The 20,272-nt window shown below is 48.9% G+C and overlaps 1 protein-coding gene across 3 annotated transcripts; it reads right to left on the bottom strand.

The window, feature by feature from the left end:
• Positions 1-560: 560 nt before the first annotated feature.
• On the bottom strand, positions 561-5,865 carry CD1D (CD1d molecule). Of its 3 annotated transcripts, XR_004973316.1 has the most exons (7): positions 5,752-5,865; positions 5,194-5,499; positions 4,636-4,914; positions 3,877-4,155; positions 2,541-2,640; positions 2,002-2,430; positions 561-1,297 (listed from the first exon to the last, which is right to left on the bottom strand). XR_004973316.1 is itself a non-coding variant. In XM_036343658.1 (6 exons), the coding sequence occupies exons 1-6, from the start codon at positions 5,810-5,812 to the stop codon at positions 2,409-2,411; spliced, it is 1,047 nt and encodes a 348-aa protein (XP_036199551.1). In that variant the 5' UTR covers positions 5,813-5,865; the 3' UTR covers positions 1,198-2,408. The 3 variants fall into 3 exon arrangements, 2 of the variants coding, with proteins under 2 accessions (XP_036199551.1, XP_036199553.1); XM_036343658.1 differs by having other exon boundaries at positions 1,198-2,430; XM_036343660.1 differs by having other exon boundaries at positions 1,198-2,430; positions 2,541-2,637.
• Positions 5,866-20,272: the final 14,407 nt, after the last annotated feature.

The raw sequence follows: 20,272 nt of genomic DNA, 5'->3' as shown, positions 1-20,272 counted from the left end.
TTTAAAGGAGAAATAATGAGGAATTCCATCCATTATCACTGAGCACATAACGATGAATTTAGAACTTATAGCAATAAATTTGAGTGCCAATAAAGTAACTAACAGCACAGCACTCAATGAGGAACATGATATTCATACATAGAATATTAACCTATTTTAAAATAAATTTCCTGAGATGATAGGAACTGCCTATTTGAAAAAAGAGGACAAAATTTTCTGGATAAACGTTTACTTTCCAAATAAATCAAAATTGCTTAAAAACGAACCAGAGCCGCTGTAAATTCAGGCTGAAGCATTTCCAAAATGATTTCAGAAGAGCCTGGGAAAGTAAAAGCCCAGTGGGATACATTCGCAAACTTGACACTGCTTGAGGAAGCTAAGCTGAAGAGCATCTCCCAAGGGCAGTGTGGCACCAAAAACAATAGCAGGTCACACGTTTCTGAAGGCATTGCAGCTTGCCACACATTTCACACATTTGTCTAGGAGACAACAAGTCTATGAGAAAATCTGTCTTTATCCATCTGGGCTGCTATCACAAAATAACACAGACTGGGTGGCTAATAAGCAATAGAAATTTATTTTTCACAGATTGGAGGCTGGGAAGTCAAGTATCAAGGGGCCAGAAGATTCAGGGTTTGATGAGGGCCCACTGCCTGCATCCTAGATGGCATCTTCTGCTGTCTTCACACAGTGAAGGGACCTCTTTTCTAACAGCACTGATTCCATGTGAGAGCTCAGACCTCATGACTGAGTCACCTCCCAGAGGCCCCGCCTTCTAGTACCCATCACCCTGGCTATTGGATTTCTAGCATACGAACCGGGGCGCACACACACATATAATCAGTAGCGCAACCAAGACAGACATTATTAGCCCCAATGGGCACAGGAGGAAACTGAGTCAGAGGCTAGAACGCCAGTCTCCTGATCCAGTGCACCTGCTGGTTCACCTACCCGCCTTGCTAAGTCCTGCTTCGAGTTCCCTTTCGTCCATGAAGCCTTCCTTGACTAACCCAAGCCAATATTCTCACTAAGCATTCTGAGAAATTTGTTGCACAGCATGACACATGTCTAAGAACAGTGGTTCTCTAACTTTAGCTGAATATCAGCATTACCTGAGGGCTTAACACACAGACAACTGGGTCCCACTCCCAAGGATTCCCATTCAGTAGCTCTGGGGTGGGGCCCAAAATAACTCACAAGTTCCCAGGTGATGCCGAGGCCACTGGTCAGGAAACCACAATTTGGGAACCATTGGTTCAGAAGCCAGCAGGTTCTTCACCTGCATTCTAGGTTTGACCTGCAAGTCCAGCAGAGAAGAAGCCAAATCTTCATTTCCTCAAGCAAAGACTCTTCCAAAGGGCAGCCTCTCTGTTTCTGGATGTTCAGAGCCCTGGAGTGCCTAGAGGCGACTTTCCTGAGAGCCAACTGATCATTTTAACTTGACCTTTTCATTTCTGGGCTCCAGAAAGGTCTGCTGTTCTCTTAGCTTCCTGTTACCTCCTGTCTAAGAAGCACGAAGACAGCTAGGCCGACATCACTACACCTCAGGCTTGCCCAGGTATGATCAGCCCCTTTCGTGCATTGCCTCATTAGCTAGAAGTAAGAGAGCCTGTTTGGGGGGTCTCTTCATGACTGCCTCTTCCAGTCTGATTAAAATGACTGCCCACTGGTGAGAAATATCCCTCCCCAGAGTCGTTCTTTCCATATCCTACACACACACTAGGATCTCTCCTCTCTTAATCAAGTTACATAAAAGCTCGGGATACCTCTGTTTCCTTGACCTAACTTTCTTTTTAAAGATGAAATATCCTTTATAAATCCAAATTCACAATGGAAATTATGTCCTCAAACTGCCAATATTGACATTCACCACAAGCTTTCCCAAAAGATACAAACTGAAAGCGCCACAAGTTGTTGTTAACTAGCAGAGGTGTATTTGGGGTTCCACACCCTAAACTGTGTAAAAGTTTGAGTCAATATTTTAATATCAGGTATGCTCACATGAAAATCCAGACTTCCGCTTTTCTTGAAAAATGTAGGTCACAGCCAACCCAGGGTCTGACTTCCTATTTGACAACAAGGAATCTGCTTCCCTTGTACAGGACAAGTGCTTTCCAGGTCTCTGCAGACTCTAGTGTTTAAACAATGGCCACAGGTGCCCGCGCTTCGGCCCTTCTCTGCTTGTCCCTGGTAGGTATCTGAGTTTGCACTTCTGTTCTTAAGAACCACGTGAGCTTCTAAACAGGCAGGATGCTTAAATTCTCTTAAAGTAGCCAAGGGGTGTGATGCGAGCTGTCTTGGGATTGTTCTCTGCTTCCTCGAGGCACCTCTCTTTCATCCTCCAGTCCTGGGTAGGGAAGTCCTGGGAACCAGAGATCCTGAGTTGCAGACAGGTGTGGCGAGGATAGTCACAGGATGTCTTGATATGACCTGTGAGAGAACAGCCAGGGAGAGACCATTCAGAAAAGTGGAAGAGGGGATGGAAGGAAGAGGGAATGGGGACAAAGGCTGAGGAAAGGAGATGGAAAAAGAAGACTCACCTGCGCTTCTTAAGCCAGAAGGTTACGCCTCCGCCTACCAGAAGGAGGGATGCCAGTACTGCTGCGACGATCCAGCCCACCGGCACATGACTCCCCTCTGCTTCAGGAACACAGGAGTTTCTCAGCCCCGGGATTCCTCCCTAGCTCAAGCCACCTGGTCTCAGCACATGTGAGGGTGCCAGGAGCTTATTTCCTCTCCCATTTAAAGTTGTCACTTCAGGCCCAGCCAGTGTAGCTCAGTGGTTGAGCATCGACCTATGAACCAGGTCAGGGTTTGATTCCCGGTCAGGGCACAGGCCCGGGTTTGATCCCCAGTGTGGGGTGTGCAGGAGGCAGCCAATCAATGATTCTCTCCCATTATTGATGTTTCTATCTCTCTCTCTCCCTTCCTCTCTGAAATCAATATATATATATATATATATATATATATATATATATATATATATATATGTTTTTTAATAAGAACAATAAAAGTGGCCACTTATATTCCCCTGAAGTTTGTAGGGCCCAGCTTTTCTCAGAGCCTGGGCATTCGTAATGCATTCCATTTCAGCTTATATAGCACAGCATATAGGGGAAGGGCAGTAATTCTTCAGCGAGGCAGTCCTGAGTCTAAGCCAGCCGTGGGCAAATTACGGCCCACGGGCCAGATCCGGCCTGTTTGAAATGAATAAAACTAAAAAAAAAAAAAGACCGTACCCTTTTATGTAATGATGTTTACTTTGAATTTATATTAGTTCACACAAACACTCCATCCATGCTTTTGATCCGGCCCTCCGGTCCAGTTTAAGAACCCATTGTGGCCCTCGAGTCAAAAAGTTTGCCCACCCCTGGTCTAAGCCCAGCTTTCCTCTTTTTAACAATGCGGCTGTGGGCAGTGACTTGACCTAGCTGAGCCTCAGGTTCTCATCTATAAAGTGAGAATAATACTTGCTTCAGAGGAGAGGTGACTGGATGGCATGCTGTGGGCAGGGTGCTCAGCTCACGCACAGGAAGCAGCCGGAGAACCACAGCTACCTGTGTATCCTGCCTTCTCCTGCTCCCATCCCCTCTCCTGAGGAATAAGTCTCCCTGGGATTCTTCATGTGCCGCCTACTTCTGAAACTGGGAGCCTTTTAGTCTCACTTTTCTTCATATGGAACGTCCTGCCTCAGTGTCTTTTGAGTTGAGATCTTCATTCCCCTCTGTCCTGTACCCGGATCCCCTCCTTTTTCCATCCTGGTCAGGGCCTCATCACCAAAACCCCTCTGTCCTGCATCAGTCCACTCCCACCCTTCCCTGTCCCTCCCTCTGTGCTTCAGAACCACATCCCTCCCTGCGGGGCCCTAGTTCTCACCCCAGTAGAGGACGATGTCCTGGCCTCCGAGGCTGCTGTGTCTCACTCGGCAGGTCAGGCCAGCTGCCTCCCCAGCCGCCACGTCCAGGGTCACTCGGACATACCAGGTCTCGTCAGCATTGGGCAGGACGTCCCCTTGTTGAGTGCCGGGCTGCTCCTGCTGCCCCCGCATCCACCTCACCCACACAGGCTCTGGGTAGAATCCTGAGACGTGGCACACCAGCAGCAGACGGCCAGGGCCAGGAGGGGGGCCACTGGACAGCCAGGCCTCGGGCTTCACTGTATCCAACAAGGGAGTGGGGCCTGTGCATTAGAGTCTCCGGATCCGTGGCTGACTCAGGCAGCCCACAGTCCCCCCGCAGGAAATGAAGGCTCCCATCACGTCATCCATTTGTGCTGGCGTCTCCCTGACCCAGTCTCCTGTAATCGCCCCTGCCTACGCTCCTAGAGCGCCCTGTGCTCAGCTGTAACATATCCAAGTGTCCCACACTGCTTTACTGCTTGTCCTCCCATCCTCCCCCTCAAGCAAAGATCCTGTTTGACCCCAGAGCTTATTTAACTGAACTCACAAACCCAAAGGTTGCTCAGTGAGTACTATGGAATGAATAAATGCCCTCAGGCCTTAGCCATCCCAACCTGAGCCTTTCTCTTCCAAGGCTCAAAGGAATGGAAACCCTCGAATGGAAAACCCAGATGGAGCCCCACAGAGGAGGGACTGGGGGGGGGCCGGGGGGGGGGGGGGGAGACATGCAGGCTGACCTTGCTTCTCCAGATCCTGCTGTCCTGCTTCAAGGAGGCCCGTGACTAATTGGGGGCAAATGTCACTGAGGAGCCACTCTAATGTGTCCCTGATGTATTGGTCCTTGTTGAGCTCGTTGCTGACCACCTCAGCTCCATGTGGGGCATCGGGGGCTGGCACCCAAGAAGTTCCCTGGAAACTCAATATATCGCTTCCTTGAAATGCCGAGTGGAAGAAGCTTTTTAGGGGGCTTCCAGGCTGCACCTCACACCCCGCGGACACCTGGACCACAAAGGGATCTGAGGAGAGGAACGGACAGAGATCAAACGGTTTAACAGGTGGGAACAACCAAAGAAGACATGGATGTGAGGGCTATACCACCCAAAGCTCCGGGAAATGAGAGGGGGTGACCCAGGGCAGGAGGAACCAGCGATATTTTGGGGTGTCAGTGGCTGGGACCTTCCTGGCAGGAGTGGAAATGAGAACATCCCATCCCGTGAGGCCAGAGTCTCCCAGCTGGGCCTCTGCCTCCGCTGTCTCCCCGCGGACAGCTGCCCGGGGCCCATCCCTCAGCTCACAGTCCAAGTGCAGCATTTTGGCGAATCCCCGGATTTCCCTGGTGAAGCTGCTCCGGTACACCCAGAACACTTGCTGCAGCTGCTCCCACTGATGGTCGCTTAACTTGCCCTGGGACCAGGGCCTCAGGAAGCTGATGTCTGAGCCATTGCTCCAAGAGTGGGTCTGCAGCGCCCCCAGCCAGAAAGAGCCATCTGTGCGCGTCCAGCTGCTGTTGGCAAAGGGCGAGGTATGGAGGACGCGGAGGCGGGTGCTGCTTGGAGGCGCGGCCGGAAAGTGGCGATCAGAGGGCCCGGGAGGGCGCAGAGCTTAAGAAGGAAGAAAACAAACAAAACTGATGGCCTTGGGCAGGAGGGGTGGTGTCGTCCAGCTCCCCGGCATCCCGCACCCCTGGAGCCGGGAGCCGGGAGCCGAGGCCCGGAGCCCCAAGTGAGCAGGCGGCTTAGTTTTCCGAGATGCAGGCGCCTCCATCCGCGCCCTTCATGCGTCGCACCCGTTCCCAGCCCAGCTCCCTCTCGCGGTCTCCCAGATCCGTGCCCAGGCATCCTTGCTCCACTCACCGTCAGGACTTGCCCACATCTGTGGGAGACCCCAGAGCAGCAGAACCAGCCAGCACTCCATGTCGCAGGGCTCCCAGCTCTGGCTCAGACCTCAGGCCCAGCCCCCGCCCCGCCGCCCCGCCCCCCGCCGCCCCGCGCTGAGCCCTGAGGCCCAGCACTTTGAAGGGGTGGCGGGCCATTTCCCCTAGGGACAGGACAGGACAGGACTCCCACCCTGGCTGGGGTCTGCTTCCAGCCCAGTCTAGGCGCCCCTTCTTCACCTGCCAGACGTTCTCCTCACCATTAGCTGCTTGAGCTGCAAAGAGCTGTCCTTGGGGCTCAAGGAGTCCTGACAATGTTATGGAGCGCGAGCTACAGAATGACCAGACTCCAGACTGATTACAATTTAGAGCCTTTACTGACTGGCCAGTGTCCGCTCCTCCACTCGGGAAGCCCAAGACAGAAGCGGCCCCGACCATCTGCAGAGTCCAATGTTTAAAGGGGACAACGACATCCGTGCTCAGGTTCCCATAGCAAGCAAAGCCAAGTGACAAAAGCTAATTGTGTAGTTTTAGCCAAGCTACTCATCCTCCTCCTGTTATTCACATCTGGGTAACTTAAAGGTAAAGACTATTCTTAATTTTGATCTGTTTGTTCTTGATGGGCTGTTGCCCAGGAGTGTTGATCTGTGTTTTCTTTATGGGCCTGTTGCCCAGGAGTGTTGATCTGTTTGTTGTTTGTGGGCCAGCTGCCCAGGAGTGCTGATCTGTGTGTTCTTTGTGGGCCATAGCTCAGGTGTGGGAGCTCAGTTCCTAGAAACTTTGCACAGGCCGTCCAGCTGCTGAGGTGGCTAGATAATTGAGCAGGCCTCAACATTGTCCTACTCTGTAACATTCCCCACTGGTTTTACAGGAGAATCAAATCATTGTTTCTTCTTATTCTTTGTTAGTGAGTTCTTAGGACCGTTCATGTGACTGCTTGTATTCTGTGTTGAATATAATTCATTAAGCAGTTCAGTATGCACGGCCCGAAAGTTAGTGTTATAATAGGAGTACTAATGGCCCAGCTAAGGCGGTTAGGAGAGTGGTGACCAGGAGGACCAGGAGAAGAGGTCTTCATACCAGTTTCCTTCCGACTTTCTCCTTTCCTCTCTATCTTGTAGCCTGTTCCTTAGCTGACTGAGGCTCTCCCTGATAACTCCCAAGTGTTTAGTATAAAAAGAACAGGTCTCCCCTAGGGCCATGCATAGTCCTCCCTGTTTTAGAAACAACAGGTCGAGCCCTCTCCTATTTTGTAATACTACTTCGGCTAAGGAACTGAGGGAATCTTCACGTCTATCTACATTTTGTTCCAGTGTGCTCAGATCTTGATCTACTTGGCTGCTGAGGGCCTTAACATTCTGATTTCCTGTTACTAGAGCTGCTGTTCCCATCGCAGTGGAGCCGGCAACCCCTAAGCCTACTAAAAGGGGAGTCAATACCAGGGCCCGTTTTCTCTGCCTCCGAGCAGACATAATGTTCTCTCCCTCCCTCCCCAGAGTAATAGTACACCTGAGGCAAGATGTGAGTGAGGATGCATAGAGAAGGCTCTCCAGGGGGGATGGGGAGGATGAGAGTCAAGGGGGAAATACAGGGGGTGATACCGGAGGTACAGGCAAACCAGGTTCCCTGTACGTTGGATGGCCCATCATTCAGTGGGGTCCTCGGATTCTGCCTTTTTTACTTAAGTTCGGTGAATCCAGTGTCTCTTTCTGGCAACCTTTACGGCCGATGGGGTGCTGAGGATGACAGTGAAGGGCCCAGTCCACCTGACTTCCAGCGATGATGGCTCGTGCTTCTGAACCCACACCTGGTCTCCCAGTTGAAAGAGAGGTGGTCCAGGCCCGGTACCAGAGGGTGGGTCTCAGTGAGGCTCTCGGACCAGCTGGTGATTAAGCCTGGAGCTCAACTGTAAAGCCTGTAAGGACTTCAGGAGGTTATAATTAGAAAGGGATGCTAATATTTCTTCCCCTAGCTTGGGAAGTAGCGGTGGGGGTCGACCAAACAGAATCTCAAAAGGGGTGACACCCTTTACATACGGGATGCAACAGGCCCAGAGTAGGGCAAAAAGGAGGAGGCTTACCCAGTTTTCGGCAGTCTCCAGTTTTAGTTTTGTCAGGGTTTCCTTCAAGGTTCAATTCATCCTCTCTACCTGTCCAGAGCTCTGAGGTCTATAGATACAGTGTAATTTCCAATTTATACCTAGTATCCTTGCCGATAACTGAGTGATGTGGGCAATGAATGCCGGGCCATTGTAGGACCCCATTGCAACAGGCAGGCCAAACCTGGGGACAAGTTCTGAGATTAATTTCTTTACTACTACTTGTGCTGTTCCAGACTTGGTAGGGAAAGCCTCTGGCCATCCTGAGAATGTATCCACGAAAACCAGCAGGTAGCGATATCCTCCCACACCTGGGGGTAATTCTGTAAAGTCGACTTCCCAATGCTCTCCAGCTCTTTTCCCTCTGAGTCCGGTTTCCTCGATTAAATGGGACCGCTTCCCGGGGTTTACCTGTGCACAGATGTGACATCTCCTTGCGATAACCTTTAAGACCTGATAGAGTTTAGGAATATAATAACCTTGTTTAAGCAGTTCTTCCAACTTGGCTCCCCCCAGATGAGTACTCTGATGGGTCTGGGAAATGAGTTCCTTTCCCAGGGCCTCTGGACCAAGCAGCCTCTGGTCCGGCAATTCTTTCCATCCTCCGGATGTTTCTTTTGCCTGGAGTCTTTTCCCCAGCGCAGTAGCCTCCTCTGAGTAGACTGGAGTCTCTGCAAAGACCCTTGCAGGGAGGGCTGGTAAAATATGGCGGGGCCCCACTGGTTTTTGGGCGACTTCCCTGGCTGATTTATCTGCGAAGGCATTTCCTGTGCCTCTGGGGTGTCAGTTGACTGATGTCTTTGCAGTGTAGGACTGCCACCGCCTTTGGCATCCAAAGGGCTGCAAGGAGGGTAAGGATTTCTGGGAAATTTTTTATTTCCTTCCCTCCTGACATTAGGAGTCCCGCTTCTTGGTATAAGGCCCCGTGAACGTGAACAGTGGCAAAAGCATATCGGCTGTCTGTGTATATAGTCACTGCCTTTCCCTTTCCCCACCGTAGAGCTTGGGTGAGGCTATTAGCTCTGCCTTCTGAGCTGATGTCCCGCACCCCAGTGCCTGGGCCCAGATTAGCTTGTCAGCTGTCATGACCGCTGCTTCTCTGTACCTGGTCCCATCAACCACAAAGCTGCTTCCATCAGTGTATATAGGGTTTCGTCAGGGTCTGGCAGGGCAAAAGTAGGCAAATAGGGACATCCTATATAATCTTATCTAATAATAGTCAAAGATGGTAATTGACCATACCTTTGCTACAACTCCCATTGGCTAATCAGCATAATGCAGGCAGGGTGGGACAGTGCACTGCCTAAGGCCCACCCCCAGCTGGGACCCCCATGTGCCGCTGAAGCCCAATGACTCATAAGCCCCGCCCCCAGTTGGGACCATTGTGCCGCCTAAGCCCCGTGCTGTCTAAGCCCTGCCCCCAGCCGGGACCCCTGTGTGCTGGCTAAGTACCGCCACCTGCCGGGACCCCATGGCAATCCGAGAGCAGGAAAGTGCTGCCATGGGGTCGCCGTGGTGATCCAGCAATCGGTGAGCAGGGAAGTGCAGCCTGTAGGCAGCACCCAACAAGGCCTGCTCCTGGGTCACCGTGGGGATCCCAGAGCAGGAAAGTGCAGCCTGCAGGCAGCACCCAGGTGGACCTGCTCCTGGATCACCATGGCTATCCCATAGCAGGAAAGTGTGGCGGGCAATCAGCCCCCAGGTGGGCCTGCTTCTGGGTCTCCATTGCGATCCATAAGCGGGAAAGCACAGCCTGCAGGCAGCACCCCACCCTGACCACAGCTCAAGGGAGAGTAAAATACACAGTGGAGTCCAGGAACCTGATAGATCAACACAGAGGGGTACCTGCTCCTAGCCTCCATGGTGTGGCTGGGGGCAGGCCCCAGCAGACACACATACACAGAGCACCTGCTCTGAGCCTCCTATGCAGCTTGAGGCAGGCCCCCACTGGGGACACACATACTCACAGAAACACACAAACATACACACGCACAAACGGCAACTGCTCCAAGCCTACGTGGTGCAGCTGGGGGCAGACCCCAGCAAACACACACACATACACACACACACACAGAGGACGCCTGTTCCGAGCCTCTGCTGCCAGACTGTGGCCGTCAGGACATCCACTGAGGGATCCCGGACTGTGAGAGGGGCAGGCTGGGCTGAGGGAACCCCACCCGCCAGTGCACAAATTCCGTAAACCGGACCTCTAGTAATAATAATAAAAGGCTAGTATACAAATTGAGCCATCACGACTTCGAAATTCTCCAAGAGAGGAGGAATCTGAATGGCAGAATGGCTGGTTGCTATGATGTGCACTGGACACCAGGGGGCAGATGCTCAATGCAGGAGCTGCACCCTGGTGGTCAGTGCACTTCCATATGGGGAGTGCCACTCAGCCAGAAGCTGGCTCATGGCTGGCCAGCTCAGAGGTGGTGGCAGGAGCCTCTCCCACCTCCATGGCAGCACCAAGAATGTCCAACTAATGGTTTAGGCCCAATCCCTTAGGGGCCTAAGCCTTTAGTCGAACATCCCCCAAGGGCTCCCTGGATGCCAGGAGGATGTCTGACTTCAAGCTTATGCCTGATCCCCCAGGGAGTGGGCCTAAGTAAACAGGTGAACATTCCCCAAGGGGTCCTGGACTGCAAATGGGTACAGGCAGGGCTGAGGGACCCCTCCAAACCCACCTCGAGTGCACAAATTTTTGTGCACCAGGCCTCTAGTCTGTAATAATAAAAGTGTAAGATGCTAATTAGACCAGATGTCCTTCCCCATGACCTTCCAGACAAAGCCAGAGCTGTGAAGGAAGCCTGGGTCCTGGGTGCCAGAGGGAAGCCAGTGCCAGCAGCTGGGGGAAGGAAGGCCTACTCTTGCACAAATTTTGTGCATCATGCCTCTAGTAAATTTATAATCCCTTACCACTTTGGCCTTGTGCGTTCCGTTTTTGGTGACCCTAACAAAACCAGTGCTTATCACACGTCTGGGCTTTTAATTTCTCCAGAGTAATTTTTCTTTTTCTTTTTATCCAAGGCCCCAGCAAGTGTTGCCATCAATTCCTAGGGCCAGTATGCTGGCTTTTCTTTCCCCGTTTACACGTTGACTTTACAGCTGTTAGAGCCCTGGGCTGTGAGATAGGGAGGAGGGAGGGGGTGTCAGCAGTTAATTATCAAGCAGGGAGAGATAGGTTTTTTACTGATTGCAGACTGCTCTGCTGGCATAGGGGTCTGGTCCATAACCAACTAGAGCAGGTGTCTTATTGGAAGTAAACTAAATTTAAGGTCGCAAGTTTTCTGTGAGCACAATCTTTCTCTGCCCCAGTTTATTCTTTTTAACACTTCCAATACTAAATTAGACCGATACAATATACTTGAAATTACATAAGGAAAAATATATGAGTTTGTACTAGACAAGTTTGAATTTACTTGTTCGTAGTTTTATCACAGAAGTTCTAGGTATATTTTCTTGAAAGTAAAAGTACATTTAAAATGTGTTCATAAATACTAATCTAAAAATGCTGACTGTTCACTTTTGGAAATCATTAAAGGTTTGAGGCTTCTAAGAATAAAGAATTCTAATACATTAAAAAAACAAAACAAAACAAAACAAAAAAACCCAAAAACTAAACTCCCAGGAGCCAAGCGGAGGAGAAACGGAGCTGAAGTCCACAGCCGCCCTGGTGATTTAGAACTGGCTGCTAGGCAGACTCAGCCCCCAAGATTCAGGTCAAATAAGGGGGCTGGCTGCCTGGTCTGCCTGCAGTGGCCCTGAAAGAAGCAGCAGCAGTGAGAAAAGCGGGGTACAGCAGAAGTTTACCTGACCCTAGACTGCCCCACTGCTGCCCAGTGATTAATAAGTTTTTACAACAAGCAATACAAGACTAGGGTCTTTGGTTTGCTGGCTACAGCAGTTAAAACAGAAACCAGTGACTGCTACTAGCCTTCCTGCAGCCCCAGGAATAGAACAGCGAGCCGGAGATCTATGAAAGCTGCAGACAGAGCTAGTGAAAACTCCCTGTTTGCAAATGTACTGAAAGGGAAGAGGGGGGCTGATATCCCCTTCCAGTGCACTCCCTTGGGAGAGGCCTGGTGTTCGCTGCTCTGCCACAAAGGGGACTGTTGGGAAGACAAGGATAGCAGGGCCCTGTAACTAATAAACAGGGTAAACAAAAGGGCAAAAGAAAGACACTCTCCCTGGACCGGGAGCCATCAGGACTTTGAAATTCTCCAAGAGAGGAGGAATCTGACTCAGAGACTGGCTGAGGCCCCATTGGGTTAGGAGGACTGGAGTTTGCATATTAAACTTATAGACTGAAGTTTGCTAGGCAGAGTTCCAAGCCCAGTTGTATAGGGGTTAAGCTGCCTGTGTACAGCAAAACAACTTTCTCCCATGCCAGAAAACATTTTAGGGAAATTGGACAGACTGTTTGTGGCTAGAAAGAAGAACTGGCCACAACCCACAGCCCTGACAGTGGCCTGTAGAAAACTGTATAATAGACTTAGATATGCCTGTGTCTTCATAGACATGACTCCAGAGAGACAAGGACAGTTTTGCCTTGTGTAAGAAGGTCAAAAATAGAAGGTCATCTCCCTAAGATGTTTGTGTAGCCCTACCATGTGTCATGTATGGTAGCAGAAAATTTGGCTGCCTGCAGTACCACAGTGCCCATATTCTACCTCATTATGTTGCTATGTTACATTAACCTCAATGCTCTTACAGATTTGAATGCAGTTGTCAAAAGCGCAGGTGCCCTACTGGGCGAAGAAGAATACCCATCAGATTTTAGTCTCTATTGAGAGACAGTTGGCAGCCTGTATACTGTCTTGCAGGCCTGTGTGACCATGCCCGTGTCAGGGGTGGCACAAACCTCAACTGTAGCAAACTGGGGAAGGCCTGTGTGGAACAGAGGGGAGTAGTGAAGTGGTGAGTACTAGCCCTCTGTTACAGGAATTATAGACCCTGTGAGGTCCTGTGACATGTGAGACCCTATAAAGAAATAAAGCTTCATTAGACCCTTCTGAGAGAACAATTCAAGTAAGGGGAGCCCTACTACAGGGACAGCTGTGACTATCTATTTGAATATAGACACATTGTAAATTTCTTCTTGCCATTTGAAGACAGTTATATTACTCTGAAGAGTCCATGAAAAGGACTGACAAGGAAAATCAGAAAATCTTAAAGCAAGTCAGTATATTTTTCTCCTTATATAATTCCTCCAAGATTTAGCAATGCTTAATAAATCATTGCAATACATTTCTTTGCATAAATTCAATAAGACCCGTTCCTAATAGTGCTTTTATTAATTGAAAACTTTGACTCTAGTATCATGTTTTAAAGAGACCTGTCTGGACTCTGAAGACTTGAAGCCAATAAGATTGCCACGGGAAAAGCCTGGTATCCTGCTTGGGAGCCCTGAAAATGGCTGGCGCTGGAGCATCAGGCCCATGCCCTACCATCACTAGCGGTTGGCCAGAGTAGAAGGGGAGCAATAAGGACGCTTCTGCATCCCTGCAGAACCCCCACGCACTCTGGGCCACGATGAGTAGAAGGGCTACTAAGATGGGCCTTAAAACCTAGGACATAGCCCCAGGTAGAGCCATTGCAGGTGAGGGATTCACCTAACTCAGCAGATACTGCAGGCAGGCCTGATGGCAGCTGGATGGCTTGGTTTCCTGGCCCTCTGGGGCACATTAAGATTCAGTCATGAAATTCCAGCAAAGGTAGTCAGTTACCATTCTTGTGTTTATGCAAACAATCAGGCCAAATTGAATACAATAGATAAATTGGTCTTGATTTGGCTTTTTTGATAAACATAGAGGTAATTTTGAGGAAAAAAATTCTATTTCAATAGAGGTTATTAAAACTGAAATGTTTTCTTTCCCTTCCACCAGACCATTTGTTACTGTTTGTCTTTGCCAGGTGAGAAGCCCAGCTTCCTTCTGTGCCTAGGCCTCATCGTCCCTCTGATAGACAGCAAGGATCTCTTGGCTCTGAGAGAAAACTCAGTCCCTCCTTAGCATGAAGCCACTACAGAAGAAATTCAACGTCCATTTTCGGTAAAAGAATTCAGAGCCAGGATCCTTGAGGTAATATATTAGGCAGTTAGACAGACATAAGCAGAGCAAGGACAATAGGCCAACTAGCGCTACCAGATGTAACTAAGTATTTCCACCTCTAGGTATGTAAGACAAGGGCATAGTCAAAGAGGTACTCACCCAAAGTCTCAGCCCCTAGAAAAGGCTGGTAAACTATTTGTCCAAAAGACTTGACCCCTTGCCATTTGGGTGACCTACTTGCCTTCGGGTGGCAGCAGCCACAGCTATGCTTAACAATTTATACTGATAGCAGGTATGCATTTGCAACAACTCATGTACATAGTGCTATTACAAGGTAATGGGATTCCACGGGATTCCACAGATGAAGCGGCCTGGGAGGCTGCCCTAAAACAAGTGGGGCCTCTACAGATTCTAGTGATTTTTCCAGACTCTGACCTATGCATCTCACCAGCTTACATGGAAACCCAATCTAGAAAAGCTGAAATCCATAACTAATCTTTACTTGAGTTCTTACAGGTTTTACAGTCCATCCGAGACGCTCTGCTTGAACCAACTTCTGATCTGGTCTGTCCCTTCCAACCTGGTGACTCTGTTTGGGTAAAAAAAATTGCCACCTAAGGACTGACTCCTACCTGGAAAGGACTACAGAAGTCAAGTTTGATAGGATCCCGGCGTGTTTTCATCACCCCCGGCTTAAGACAGCCAGGACTCTTCGGACCCTCTATACATTATTTCTGGCCGGCATTCCGGGCCCTTATCTTATAAACAGGCCCACTGACTTTATTCCAAAGAGAATTAATTATAGTCCTCAGGGGTCAATATAACTCTCTCCCCAACAATGACCCAAAAGTGTCAATGATTTGACTCATGTACATAAAACCAGTGGGGGATGAAGCATCCATCGGATATAAAAACTGCTCTTTGACATTTTAACCCTAATAGTTCTGGCTTCTGTAAATGCTTGCTGGCTTAAATAATAAGGAAAATAAGACTACTCCCATTTCAGAGAGGCCATTAAACCTCCAGATGAAGTTATCAGTGCTGGCACCAGGCCAAGCCTTTAGTCAAGGTCTCAAAGCCCCAGCACATAGGGCCCTTTCAGAACTTGCAAAGGGAACCAGAAAAACCCCATATTTTGGAGACAAAGAAGGTAAAATCGTATAAATATGGGAAACTTCGTGTGTGATTTCACCCAGAATGTGAGATACATTTCCTCTCGGCTCGCGTGTAATAAATGTAACTCCATCTCTCTAAGCATTGCTTGGTTCTTCTCCGGTTTTTCTGTAACACTGCAAGGCCTGTTTACTTCGATTTTAGAGAGGCTATAAACCAGTGGTCGGCAAACTCATTAGTCAACAGAGCCAAATATCAACAGTAAAATGATTGAAATTTCTTTTGAGAGCCAAATTTTTTAAACTTAAACTGTATAGGTAGGTACATTGTTTTTAACTTAATTAGGGTACTCCTAACCTGGCCTTTGCTAAAAATGTCCTCAGTCTGATTGAGTTACGTTTGCTGAGGTCAACCCCTTCCAATTCTCCCATCCACACTCATCTTGTATACTTGTTTCGTCTATCTCCTTTCGTTCATCCTCTCTATATGTCCAAACCATCTCAACATACTTTTCTCAATCCTCAACACTACATCTTCTTTCACTCCACAACATTCCCTAAAATTAACTTAATAAACTTTACTTAAATTTTTAATTCAACTTTGCACTGTACGTGCGTGCCTGCACGTGGTATTTTGTGGAAGAGCCACTCTCAAGGGGCCAAAGCGCTGTGTGTGGCTCGCGAGCCTTGGTTTGCCGACCACTGCCATAAACCATCCCCAGGCAGAGTTAACAGTGCTGGGTTCAGGCCAGGCCTTTATCTGTGGTCTCAATGCCCCAGCACATGGGGCTCTTTAAGAACTTGCAAAGGGGACCAGTAAACCCTTATTTGTGAGACAAAGGGCTAGAAAGATATAAAAATGGAAAGCTTCCCCCATGGTTTGCTCAGGATTTGGAGAGAAACAGTCTCTCCTTAGTCCTGTGCCAGTACATGTGAAATGTCTGGAAATAAATAAGTTTTCCCTGTGCCTCCAGTACTCCTGCTTATTTTCTGTAATAAAATTGCCTGGTAAATTCTGTAACAATCACCCTCTTCTCTTCTCTTTTTCTGGCTGTTTTATGTCTACATGCACCTATAGCTAAGTCATCCCATTCCTCCTACTTTCTTCCTTTTTCTTATTTTTATTTTTATTTTTTGGATTGACAAGGCAAATTTACTCTGTGCAGAAGAGTGCTGTTGCCAGCTGGAAATCATGGGCAAAGCACCCCATTCCTCCTACTTTCCTCTCCCTCCTCTTCCTTACTCCACTGCCTCATCTTCTCCCTTTTGCCCCAGCTCCTGATGAGGGTGTTCACCCACATCCCACATGTCAATGTGCCTGGAGCATCCAGGGTCTCCAAGCTCTGTTGAGGGACATAAAAGCTGGGTTTGTATCGTGACTACTCTGGCAGAGCTCTGGATCTGACCCCTTTGGTCAGATTCTATTCCACCCACAGTGCAGGCTTCAGGGAAGATGACAGGTCAACCAAGGGTCAAACCAATGAATGACACTTGAGCTTAGGGAAGTGAACTTGCATCTCATTCGTTGATACTTTTAACTGCTATTTCTTTTTTTCTTTTTCTTTTTTTAATATATTTTATTGATTTTTTTACAGAGGGGAAGGAAGAGAGATAGAGAGTTAGAAACATCGCTAAGAGAGAAACATTGATCAGCTGCGTCTTGTACACCCTCTACTGAGGATGTGAAAGGAACCAAGGTACAAACCCTTGACCAGAATCGAATTTGGGAACCTTCAGTCCCCAGGCCGACCCTCTATCCACTGAGCCAAACCGGTTAGGGCTTAACTGCTATTTCTTGAACAGTTTCTAAGGGCCAGCACTAGAGTAAGTACTTTTCATTTTTCTGTTTGGGTTCTCACAATGGCCTGATAAATTAGGTACCATGGTTAACCACATTTTACAGAGGGCAAAATTAAGACTTAGAAATGCAAATTAATTTGCCCAAGGTTATAGAGTTAGAGGGTGCAGAGCTGGGATTTGAGCCCAGAGCCAGCTTCTACACTTCTCTAGAATTCAGTCTCCACCAGAGGAGGGGGAGGGAAGGAGGGAGAGTCTTGGCTCCTCTGTCTCATCTGGTGTTGTGCTTAAGCAGGACTGACCCTGGAGTATTGCGTGAGGCCGGATTTCCCTGCATACAATAATGCACTTTTCAGTCAGAGTTTTCTTTTTCATAGTGACACTAAGAAAAATAGAGCAGGAGGTCCTCCAATTAAAACTTGCCCCACCAGTCAGTGCTTCTGCATACCTGTTCCCCCTGCTACCCCTAAAACCAATCCCTGAACCCTGGATCATGAAGTTGGGGCTTCCTGTTCTCAGCGGTACCATTCATATGAAAATGGCCAATTTTTCTCCACTGTGGAAAAACAGGCAGGAAGATCTAATTAGCTCCCGTTTTGCTTTTAGAAGTAGAGACACAGTCCTGGCCAGTTCTGCTCAGTGATTAGAGTGTTGGCCTGAGGACTAAAGGGTGGCAGGTTCCATTCCCGGTGAAGGGCACATACCTCGGCTGCAGGTTCAATCCTTGGTCTGGCTTGGGGTATGTGCAGGAGGCAACCAGTAGATGTGTCTCTCTCACATCCATATTTCTCTCTCCCCTAGACCCCAGTCCCTTCCTTTCACTCTCTCTCTCTAAAGATCAACAGGAAAAAAATCCCCAGGTGAAGATTAAAAAAAAATGTAGAGACACAGAGGACTAAGGGAGCCTAAAAAAGAAGATAACACTGTCTTCCCCACTTTATGGGCAAGTCATTGAACTTCTGAGTCTCCTTATTGATGAAATGAGAATCTTACATGAGACTTTGGATTAGATCATGTGTGTAAATCATCTGGCATCTAGTTGATATCTGGTATCTTTTAGTTGACTCTTAATCCAATTTCTCTTAGTAACACACCCCTCTTCCAACCTGCCCATTCCCATCTCCAGGCTAATTCAAACACCCCCAACCCCTGGCAACCACTGATCTTCTATTATCTCCATGATTTTGCCTTCTGCAGAACATCACATATTTGGGTCCAACAGTATGTAGCCTTTTGGTACCAATTCAATGCATACTTAATGAGCACTGAGCAGATCTGAAGTTCCCTTTCCCATGGAGCAGACTCTGAGGTTAAGCACTTCCTCTCCCCACCCCTGAATGCTGGCTCCCCTCCATCTCACTCCAGATTTCTCATGCTAGCTCCTTCACGGTCCCTCACCACTTCTTTAAACTCTCCACCACACAGCCCTCACTATGGCTGGAAAAGCCTCTTCTCTCACAGGCAGGCCTTGCTTAGTCTTGACTCTGAACTTTTTCACTGGATGCATCTCTCCTCATTAGAAATGGAGTTCCTTAAAGGCAGAAGAGTTTTCCGTGTGTGTTTTTCCTTCTGTTTTGTTCATGTCTACATCTCCCAGCACTGACAACTGTGTCTGGCATTACTGAAGAAATAACAGTTGAATGCAATTACTACTTGGTATTTAAAAACAAGTGTACTTCATTTAGCAAAAAGAATATTTCCAGAAAGTTTATAGAAAAAGATTTAATGAATATTGTTAGGTTAGGTGGCTCAGGAATTGGCGTAGGAAATAAAGAGAGTTGATCAGAAAAGAAAGAAAAGAAAGGTTTTATCCTGAGTCCCTGGCCGACCCACGAACCCCAAAGACAGGGCCCGTGGATTTGTGCCAACAGGGAGGGGGGCGCTATTTTTATACTGTGGTTGAGTGAGGGCCAGGGACATGAGTTGAGGTATTCAGCTGAGGATGTTTCAGCCACAGGGGTTCAGCAGGGTATTCAGGAAGGAGTCAGTATCTGTGTGGGGGTCATCAGGGAGAAGCTTGTATTTGGGTCTGGCACACTGATCTGTTAGAAATTCCAGGAAGGGTCCATTATCTCATCACACGTCTGCATGTATCTGATCCTGGGCTCTCTCTGACCTAACATCCTGGCCTTTTGGTGATAGGGGACACGGACTCGTTCTGATTGCTTCCAGCTAACCAGGGGTGATGGCTGGGTGGTTGGGGGAAGGGTGCGGGGGAGGGGGGGGTGGTTAAAGGCCAGGGTTAGGCAGAGACAGATCAGAGGGCAGCCCAGTGTAGGGATGGAGCAGGAGCTGATTCACAGTCACCTGTGACATCTCCGCGATCCTGGAGCAGATGAACTTGAGGAGGCAGGGGGCTAGGAGAAAAAAGGCACAGATGAGAATCAGGGGCCCTATCATGGGTAGGACCTAGGTAGCTAAGGGGCTTTGGAACCAGGCGAAAGGAGAGTTGTCCTGGAAGTGTCTTGCACGTAGTTCTTCACTCAGCTTAGTCAGGGTCTGCACGTTTTGTTCCACTACTCCGGACTAGTTGATGTAGTAGCAGCATTCCTCCTGAAGGAATATGCAGGTTCCTCCTTTTTCTGCAGTCAGAAAGTCTGAGGTGCACTGGTTCTGTAGGGCTACCTGGGCTACTGATGTCACTTGCTGCTGTAGGGAAGTTAAAAGAGATGATAGTAGACTCCAGGGCTAACTGGAGCTTGTTATTAAAGTCCTGAGCAGAGACCAGACTGTTCCCGAGGGCCCCCCGGTGAGGCCTACCAAGGCAGCAATACTCACGGCTAATATGACAGGGAGGAAGGCGGCCCAGCGGGTTCGGGGGCGGGATGGAGGGAGCAGCCAGGAGAGCTCCAATTCTCCGTACAAGTTTAGTTGGGGAACTACTGTGACCATGAAGCAAGGCCCAGGGTCAGAGGAGTTCATGCAGTTGCTTAAGGTGCCATTGCACCAAAAGAAGGTACCCAGGTGGGCCTTGGTGAGACTGGCTGCGGTGTGGTTTTGGGTGCAGTTCCAAGTGACTCATCCCCCAGTTACCAGATTGCTGATCTGGAAGCACATCCATGGGGGCAGGGTGGGCTCTGGAGTTTCGGGTTCCCAAAGGGAAAAAAGGGGGCCACCTCTGACCTCATTATAGTCATCATGGATGACACAGTCTCTCCAGCGACAACCCCCATAGGTGTTGACATCTTGATTACACCTGTCTGGGTTCCGCTGGTCGTAAGCAAACCAGACATACGGTTGGCCACCATTGGCCACTGATGTCAACAGCCATCAGGATCTTTGTCTGGCATCCAACCAGAGGGCAGTCCTGCGATCCTACCTGCCGGGTGACTTGTTTGCCGTCCTGGTAGTAGGTTTCATGGACCTTGAACCTCCACACATAAGCGGGGGTTGGTGTAGGTTGCTCAGGGCCAGGAGGAAGAGGAGGTGGGGGAGGGCGAC

Source organism: Myotis myotis, unplaced genomic scaffold (assembly GCF_014108235.1).
Source record: "Myotis myotis isolate mMyoMyo1 unplaced genomic scaffold, mMyoMyo1.p scaffold_m19_p_18, whole genome shotgun sequence".
NCBI classification, from domain to species: Eukaryota; Metazoa; Chordata; class Mammalia; order Chiroptera; family Vespertilionidae; genus Myotis; species Myotis myotis.
Note: the sequence above shows the minus strand (reverse complement) of the source record. Positions and strands in the feature narration are given on the sequence as shown.